This window comes from Mustela erminea, chromosome 19 (genome assembly GCF_009829155.1).
Source record: "Mustela erminea isolate mMusErm1 chromosome 19, mMusErm1.Pri, whole genome shotgun sequence".
Taxonomy (NCBI): Eukaryota; Metazoa; Chordata; class Mammalia; order Carnivora; family Mustelidae; genus Mustela; species Mustela erminea.
Genome location: NC_045632.1, coordinates 19072226 through 19081144, shown reverse-complemented (window position 1 = coordinate 19081144; position 8919 = coordinate 19072226). Strand labels below are relative to the sequence as shown.

At 42.4% G+C, this 8919-nt stretch overlaps 1 protein-coding gene across 2 annotated transcripts in view; it reads left to right on the top strand.

Moving 5' to 3' along the window:
- Window positions 1-648: 648 nt before the first annotated feature.
- The window catches only part of LOC116579231 (zinc finger protein 181-like), a 10610-nt gene continuing 2339 nt past the window's right edge, over window positions 649-8919 (top strand). Inside the window, exons 1-3 of one of the 2 annotated variants that reach the window (XM_032324287.1) lie at window positions 649-716; window positions 7225-7345; window positions 7586-7660. In XM_032324287.1, coding sequence (XP_032180178.1) covers window positions 708-716; window positions 7225-7345; window positions 7586-7660 — 205 coding nt within the window. In that variant the 5' untranslated portion in view covers window positions 649-707. Of the gene's footprint in view, window positions 717-7224; window positions 7346-7582; window positions 7661-8919 lie in introns of both variants that reach the window. The other variant, XM_032324286.1, reaches the window with a different exon arrangement.

The window sequence follows — 8919 nt, the reverse complement described above, 5'->3', positions numbered from 1 at the left end:
CGGGCCCGGCCTTCGGGGCCAGGGAGGGCCCGCAGGGACTCAGGCAAGTGTGGGTCCTGGCAGTGCGACCGGGCGTCGGACGCGGACGCCACAACCTCCTGCTGCTGAGTCTACACTGCGGGGTGAGCCCCGGCAGGGCCTTAGCTTTCTGGGCGTGTCAGCTCAGACACAAGGGTGTCGTTTACCTCAGAGTTGCTTGCAAGAAGGAAACGGGGTGAGTGATTGTGCATCCTACGCACTGAGAGAAAACGCCCTTTGCAGTGGTTTTGGGCAGTCCAGTGGTAAAGTGACGCTTCCCACTTATGCAGCCTTCAACGCTTTGGTTCAGCATCGCTGGCTTTGTTTTCTCATCGTTTAGAAAAGAAATGTGGAATAATGTGAATGTCTGTCTTGCATAGTTGTGAAGACTGAATGAGCTCTTAACATTGTTACTGTTGTTTTGTGAGTCTAAAAAAAATACGAAGTAGCCGATTTACCTGCCTGTTGCAGCTGGGGAATGGCTATCCCATGCCAAGGAACACTCTGCTAGTTTAGGGAAAGAATGAAGCCCTAGAAAGTGATTCCCAGTGTTTACTTGTAGATGTGTCACAGTGCTGTGAGATACGCCTCATTTTTCATGGGTCCTTTTTTGTGTTCTTGATCTGCTTTCTCAGGACACTACTCTTCTTTAAGACGGGAGGCTGGAAAGAGGACTGTGTTGACAAGTCATGTTCCAGGTAAGTCGGTGATGTCCGCAGATCTTCCTGAACCATCTTACCAGAACTCTTGAGTGTTTGCTTTGCTTAGGAGCTCCTACCTAACAAAGTCCTTTTAGGGACCGGATTTGTGTTTCCTTTCATTGTAGCAAAGAATGGAGCCCAGAGAACTCCAAAGTACTCTCTTCTCTCAGTGCTCCTCTTCTCTACCATTTTTGTTTAAAGTCTCTGTAGTCTTGAGCAAAACTTTTTCTTTTGTTTGTTTTTTATTGCAATTCAAAATTCGAGTTTGGAATTTGGGGTTATTTGCTTTACGATTGTAAAAGTACTATTGTGTGGTTTCAGATAACGATATTATCAGTCCTTTCAGTTGTAAGTCAAGAGATGTTTGGAGTCATCATGATTCTTTCCCTTCTCTTATAACTGACCTTCAGACAGTCTAGTTGGATCTAAAACACACACAGGATATCCACAGACCCTGACCAATGGTTACACATCACACCCACCACCACTGCTACCATCCTGTCATTGCTCAGCTTAAAACTCTAAAACTGACCCTAACTCAGATGCCAGAGTACTACAGTGACTTAAAAAGCTTTGTGCACTGGGGCGCCTGGGTGGCTTAGTGGGTTAAAGCCTCTGCCTTTGGCTCAGGTCATGATCCCAGGGTCCTGGGATCGAGATGCCGCATCAGGCTCTCTGCTTGGCAGGGAGCCTGCTTCCTCCCCTCTCTCTCTGCCTGCCTCTCTGCCTACTTGTGATCTCTCTCAAATAAGTAAAATCTTTAAAAAAAAAAAAAAAAAAAAAAAAAAGCTTTGTGCACTTAGGCTTTTATCCCTTTGATCTCATCTTACTTCTCTTGTCTCCTTGTTCCCTGTGAGCTCTAGCCACTGGCTACAGCTTCCAGGCCTTGGAAATTGCTGTGCCATCTGCTTGGAATCCTCTTTCCCCAGATATGTACAGACTTGCCTTCTTACCTCCTTCCTATCTCTGCTCAGTGGTTACTTATTAGTAAAGCTTCCCTGAACACTCAGTCAGCTTTTCTAATAATTACTTCTCCTCACTGCTTGATTTCCATAGGGATTATCACTCACTAGAGAATACACGCTTTGTTTACTAAATGCATATGCTCATTATTTGTCTCCTCGGAGGGATTTTTTTGTTTTGTTTTGTTTTTTCGTTGACTGTTTTCAGTACCTAGAGTGGTATCAGGTACAAAACAGAGGCTAAGTAGATAGCTGTTGAGTGAATAAGCTTTGAAAAAATGAAATGGTAGGGTAGAATCATGGAGTGCCAGGTGAAACCTGCATGGAAGGTATTAGTGGCATATGTGCACATTGGGCAGAGTCTGGTTTCTTGGGAATATTAGATAACTAGAATTGAAAAACTTTTTTTTTTTTAAGATTTTAAAAATTTATTTGACAGAGGTCACAAGTAGGCAAAGAGCCAGGCAGAGAGAGGGGGGAAGCAGGCTCCCCGCTGAGCAGAGAGCCCGATGTGGGGCTCGATCCCAGGATTAGAGATCATGACCTGAGCCGGAGGCAGAGGCTTAACCCATTGAGCCACCCAGGTGCCCTGAAAAACTTTTTTAAAAAAAGATTTTATTTATTTATGTGACACAGAGAGAGAGAGAGTACAAACAGGGGGAGCAGCAGAGGGAGAGGGAGAAGCAGGCTCTCTGCTGAGCAGGGAACCCAATGTGGGGCTCAATCCCAGGACCCTGGGATCACAACCTGAGTCCGAGGCAGACACTTAACTGAGCCACCCAGGCCCCCGAAAAACTGTTCTTTTTTAAAGTAAAAGCTAAAGTGAACTAGTTGCCAAAATCATTCATTGACTCATTCATTCATTCATGATTCATTTTAATTTAAAGAGAGCACATGCAAGCAAGAGTGGGGAGGAGGGGTAGAGGGACAGAGAGAATCTCCAGCAGACTCCCCATTGAGCATGGAACCTGACACAGGGCTTGATCCCAGGACCCTGAGATCATGATCTGAGCCAAAATGAGGAGTTCGATGCTTAACTGACTGGGTCACCTTGATTCATTTTATAAACATATGAAGTACCTATTAGGAAGAACTGTACATGGATCCAAGTGTACAGTGACATGTGATATCTAGTTTAATACTAAGAGAACTTTCTGCAGTGGTGGAAATGTTCTGTGTACTGTCCGGTACGGTAGCCATCAGCCCCCTGTAATTATTGAGTGCTTGAAGTATGACTAAAGTGACCCAGAGACAGAATTTTAAGTTTTACTTAACTTTTAATTTTTAATAATTTAAACTTACAGAGCCAAATGTGGCTAGTGGCTGTATTGAGCAGTACAGGGCTGGTAGTAAAGTAAGAAAGAAAGAAAGTAGAAAACATTAAGATGGGCGCTGGAACAAACATCCTCAGTGCTAATGGGGACAAAGATGACTGAACATCCTAGGCTGCTCAGGCAGTTGAAGCGGGAGAGAGCATTGAAGGATTCCTGGGGAAGCAGGGCTGGGACTGGTTTTGGTGGCCCATGGTACCAGGGAGGCAGAGGTAAGTGAAGTTACACCAAACTGAGGAACACCTTGAGCAAAGGTACACAGGGTGGACAGAGACTTTCAGGGAACTGTAGACATTTTCTAAAGTGGTGGTTCTCAAACAGGGGTGACTTTGTCCCCCTTAGCCCTACCCATAGGGACATTTGATAATGTCTGGAGACATTTTTGGTTGTCACAGCCTGGGGGGGGGTGTCATCATGCACTAAAATAAAGTTCTCAGACACCGATCTGAGTGGCCGTTTAGGACTGCCTCTGCAAGGGAGACAAGTTATGTGCAGCTGAATTCTGCACAAAACTTTTATTTATTTTTTATCAGAAAAGCAAGGACGGGTGCATCAAAGGGTGGGAGAGGAGTACAGAGGGATGGCAACTATCTTGAAGCCATAAAGCAGGCTTGCATCCTCCCCTATGGGCCAACACGCAGGGAGGCAGTCATGGGATAAGGGAGAAGCAGGATGTTTTTTGCTAGCAATCGCCAGGTGCAGGAAGGGGGCTGAGGGCTATATTCTTCCATAGCTCTAAACTTGTGCCCTGCCCCAGGGGATCATGGGATCCTGTTCATTAGCATTCAGTAGCCTGAGACTGGGGAACTGCTGACACTTGCTTCCACAATGACCCCTTACGGTTTACAATTCATTTTCTAAGAATAATTCTGGGGGGGGCAGAGAGGAATTACTACTAGTATCTAATGGGTAGAGGCTAGAGATGCTACTTACTAAATAGTCTGCAATGCACAGGACAGCTCCCACAACAAAGAATTATCCAGCTTAAAATATCAGTAGTGCCAAGGTTGTGAAACCCTCATCTAAATAAAGAACAGGGGCGCCTGGGTGGCTCAGTGGGTTAAAGCCTCTGCCTTCGGCTCAGGTCATGATTCTGGAGTCCTGGGATCGAGCCCCAAATCAGGCTCTCTGCTCAGTGGGGAACCTGCTTCCTCCTCTCTCTCTGCCTGCCTCCCTGCGGGCTTGTGATCTCTGTCAAATAAATAAAATCTTAAAAAAGAAAGAACAAAGAGTATCTGTTAATAAGATTATGTGAGTTTTCTTTTGTAGACTTAATACAATGACGTTCATTAATGTGTATTCAAAATTTAAAATATGAAATATCTTGGGTGCCTGGGTGGCTCAGTTGGTTAAGTGAGTGCCTTCCGCTCAGGTTATGATCCTGGAATCCCAGGATTGAGTTCTGTGTCGGGCTCCCTGCTCCATAGGGAGTCTGCTTCTCCCTCAGACCTTCTCCCCTCTCATGCTCTCTCTCAAATAAATAAGTAAAATCTTAAAAAAAAAAAAAAAGGAATATCTTTGCATTAATGGAATAAAACATAAGTATCTGTGCATTAATTTAGTATTGATTTTTTGGAAGATTTATGTATTTATTTTAGAAAGAGTGTGTGTGTGCGGAGAGGGGGCAAAGGGAAAGAGAGGGAGAGAGAATCCCAAGCAGACTCACCACTAAGCATGGAGCCTGACATGGGGTTCAGTCTCACCATCCTAAGATCATGTCCTGAGTTGAAATTTTTGAATGCTAGATTGACTGAGTAACCCAGGTGCCCCTGGTATTGATTTTTAAATTTGGTTTATCAAGTGGGGTTTGGAAGAGCCAATCATTTAAAACCATTGTGGAGGGGTGCCTGGGTGGCTCAGTGGGTTAAAGCCTCTGCTTTCAGCTCAGGTCATGATCCCAGGGTTCTGGGATTGAGCCTCACATCGGGCTCTCTGCTCAGCAGCGAGCCTGTTTCCCCCGCATCGCCCCTGCCTCTCTGCCTGCTTGTGACCTCTGTCAAAAAAATAAAATCTAAACAAACAAACAAACAAACAAACCAACCCCCAAAACACTGTGGAAAGTAGGAAAAGATGGTAAAGTTTTTGATTCATATAAGGCTAGCATAACCCTAATACCTGGGTAAGAATAAATACAAATGAAAAAGGAATTTTCCCTGGTTCCAAAAGGGAAAGAGATCCTTCCCTCCTCCCTTTTATAGAGTATTTCCTTTGAGAAAAACCTGTAATTTTGAGTCCTTAGCCTGTCCCTTTGAGATGCCTGTGAATCTTTTTCAAAGCTAAATAAGCCTATATCAATTTTTCAAGTCAGTAAAGTCTTCCCTTTTTCTTTCCTTCCTTCCTTTCTTTGAGAGAGCACAAACAGCGGGAGCAGCAGTGGGAGAGGGCGAAACAGGCTCCTCACCGAGCAGGGAGCCCGACATGGGGTTCCATCCCAGGGCTCTGGGATCATGACCTGAGCCAAAGGCAGATGCTTAACTGACAAAAGCCACCCAGGTGCTCCCGTAAAGCCTTTCTTAAGGCCTTGCAGCCATCTCTTTGAAATGAAAACATGAAGGAAAATGTACCTCTATCTCCCTGTCTGTGTGGGTGTTTAGCTTAGGCTCCTGGATCCAAGTTCTAACTACCTGCTGTCATAAAGCTAGGGGAAGTTTTATTTTTCTTGGGGTAAAAGCAATTAACACAGTTGGCCACTCCAATTACCAGGTGAATTTAGGATGAACTATGATGCAAATGATGCTGCCAAATTGAGGACAAATTATTTATTTTGAAAACGTCTATGTTACAGATTATACATGCCCAGCTTTATTACAGATTTTTTTCTGTCCTTGCAATCTCATTGGTGATTGCCTATGAAGTGTGTTATAGTCTGCTGTGATGCTTATTCAGGAGTAAAACTGTTGTTTTCTGAATTGTGGAGAGGATTTTTTGCTTGGCAGATGTGATTTTTAACTATTTCCCCAATACCTGACAAAGGTAAGTTACCTCTTTAAAACCAAAGACCAGTATCACTAATGAACATACATGCAAAATATCCAAATAGAATACTGAATCAGCCATTCTTAAAATGAAAACTTTGTCACAGCCAAACCATGTCCATTTCACCAGTGAAAGTAGTAAGAATGTCATTTTAAATGCATAATTTATTTATTTGACACAGAGAGATCACAAGAAGGCAGAGCAGCAGGCAGGGAAGCAGGCTCGCTGCTGAGCAGAGAGCCCGATGGGGGGGCTTAATCCCAGGAACCCGAGATCATGACCTGAGCCGAAGGCAAAGGCTTTAACCCACTGAGCCACCCAGGTGGCCCAAAATGCATTCATTTTTTGATATAATTTGACTAACAAACTATCACTAAACATTTGAGCTTTTTCTAAAGTTCTGCTCCTTTAAAAAGTATCATGAATGAATACTGTTTCCTTAGAATATTTTCCTTGAAATGTGTCCTCTAATTCTTTGCCCTTATTTACGGTCCAATTCATGAACTGCCTATGGCATAAACTATTCTTTAGTCTTCTTGCTCAGCGGTGTCAAATTATTTTAATTATAGATTATCAATAACAGGGCTTAATTATATACTATAAATGGTTTTTGTTTATAAATTAGTTATGTATATTTCTATCTTTCAAGGAAGTCTTTTTCTGAATTTATTGGATTTTTTAAACCTTAGTGGATCATTTTTATTTACCTATCAAGTAAGCAACAAAAATCATAACTAAGCACTTGACTATATGCTGTCAAATGTTGAATGCTGATTTAAAACAATTTTAGAATTCTTTTCCATTTGACAAGAATTAAACTCCCCTGAAGCAAAGCTCTTATATATGTCTTTTTTTTTTTTTTAAGATTTTATTTATTTGCCAGAAAGACAGCAAGAGAGGGACTATAAGCAGAGGGAGTGAGAGGGGGAGAAGCAGGCCTCCCGCTGAGCAGGGAGCCTGATACGGGGCTTGATCAGGACCCTGGGATCATGACCTGAGCTGAAGGCAGATGCTTAACGACTGAGCCACCCAGGCACACCTTCGTCTCTTACTCTTACTGTAAAACAATGCCAAACACATAATTATCTAATTACTATTTAAGTTAGATCAGATTCCTAGTCATTGCCACAACTAAATCTTGTTCCCTTTTTTCTACAGCCAGGGTAATTTTACCCCTTTACCAGTGAGGGAAGTGGCCTTGGCTATGACTGAGCCTAAATACGTTTGCTATTTCAGGTGACATTTAGTGATGTGGCCATAGACTTCTCGTATGAAGAGTGGGGATGGCTAGATTCTGCTCAGAGGGATTTATACAAGGATGTGATGGTCCAGAATTATGAGAACCTGGTTTCTCTAGGTAAGCACATCTCCCTCTTCACCCCAGTTTTTCACAATTCTTCACCCCAGAATTGCTGGGGATTCTCCTAAGTAAATGGCTGAGATTTTGTTTCATGTTCCCGAAGAGGTGTAGGGCTCTGTTGTGCCCTCGCTGAAGTTTATCTTCCCCTTTCAATGACCATCCTTCAAAACTGCCTTTGGTTCCTTTTATCCATGAAAACCATAGTTTAAACAGGTTCTATGTTTTTCCTGTAAGCAGGTCTTTCCATACCTAAGCCATATGTGATCACCTTACTGGAGAATGGGAAAGAACCTTGGATGGTGGAGAAAAAAGGTATGTTTCTAGATAAGTCTCAGGCAAAAGAGGTCTTTGTTAAACATGCTTATAGAAAGTTAGAGGCATTTAGGGTATTTTAAGGATACTGTCTTCAGAGATCCCAAAGATAACAAATTGAGGGATCCTTAGCTTAGATTTTATTTATTTATCCATTCATTCATTTTTAGCTTAGATTTTAAAACAGTCATTCTTCCATCCCAAATTATCTTTCTGTATTAAGTTATCTAATCAAAAGTGAAGGTTTTGCCATCGTAATAATTCAAATTGTTATTTTATTTGAAAAAAAAATAAAGCAAGTTCTCTTTAAGACCACCTACGGAAAAATATACCACTGGTTTGTGGTGAAGAAAGGTTGTCAGTAGGATGGGAAACCACTTTGCCCATAATGCTGAGCTTCAAAGGTCAAATGTGAACGCAACTGTTAGGGGAAGTAAAGAATGTATAAAAAGGTTTCTAGGAACAATATTTTCTAGTGTCCAGTAACATGATATCATACAGATCTTAAAGCCTAAATCTTAATGATTTTGTTCATTATTAACCTTTTTTTTTTTTTTTTAAAGGATTTATTTATTTATTTGACAGAGATCACAAGTAGGCAAAGAGGCAGGCAGAGAGCCCGATGCAGGGCTCGATCCCAGGACGCTGGGATCATGACCTGAGCCGAAGGCAGAGGCTTTAACCCACTGAGGCACCCAGGTGTCCCACTATTAATTTTTTAATGTACTACTATAAATTGTGCATTTTAAGCATACTAATCTGACAGCAAGTTGAGATTAACTGAAAGTTGGAGAACCAAGGCTGTGAGACAAAATGTGATCTTTCACAAAAATGTAGGTACAAAATAGAATGTTGGCTTGGAATCCAGAAGACTTTGTGCATTTTTTCCTGACAATTTCACTTTTATTCCACATACTGATTGCCTGTTTTTTTTTTTTTTTTTAAAGATTTTATTTATTTATTTGACAGAGAGAGATCACAAGCAGGCAGAGAGAGAGAGAGAGAGGGAAGCAGGCTTCCTGCTGAGCAAAGAGCCCGATGTGGGACTTGATCTCAGAACCCCGAGATCATGACCTGAGCCGAAGGCAGCGGCTTAACCCACTGAGCCACCCAGGCGCCCCCTGATTGCCTGTTTTTAACTGATTTCCCTTATTACACTCCGTTTCCATCTTTGCAAGCTAGCTCTAGTCTCTGCTCCATTTGAACTTCGTTCAGAAATCACTGAATGAGAATTCAGTCCTGTGCTTTCTGGGGGTAGA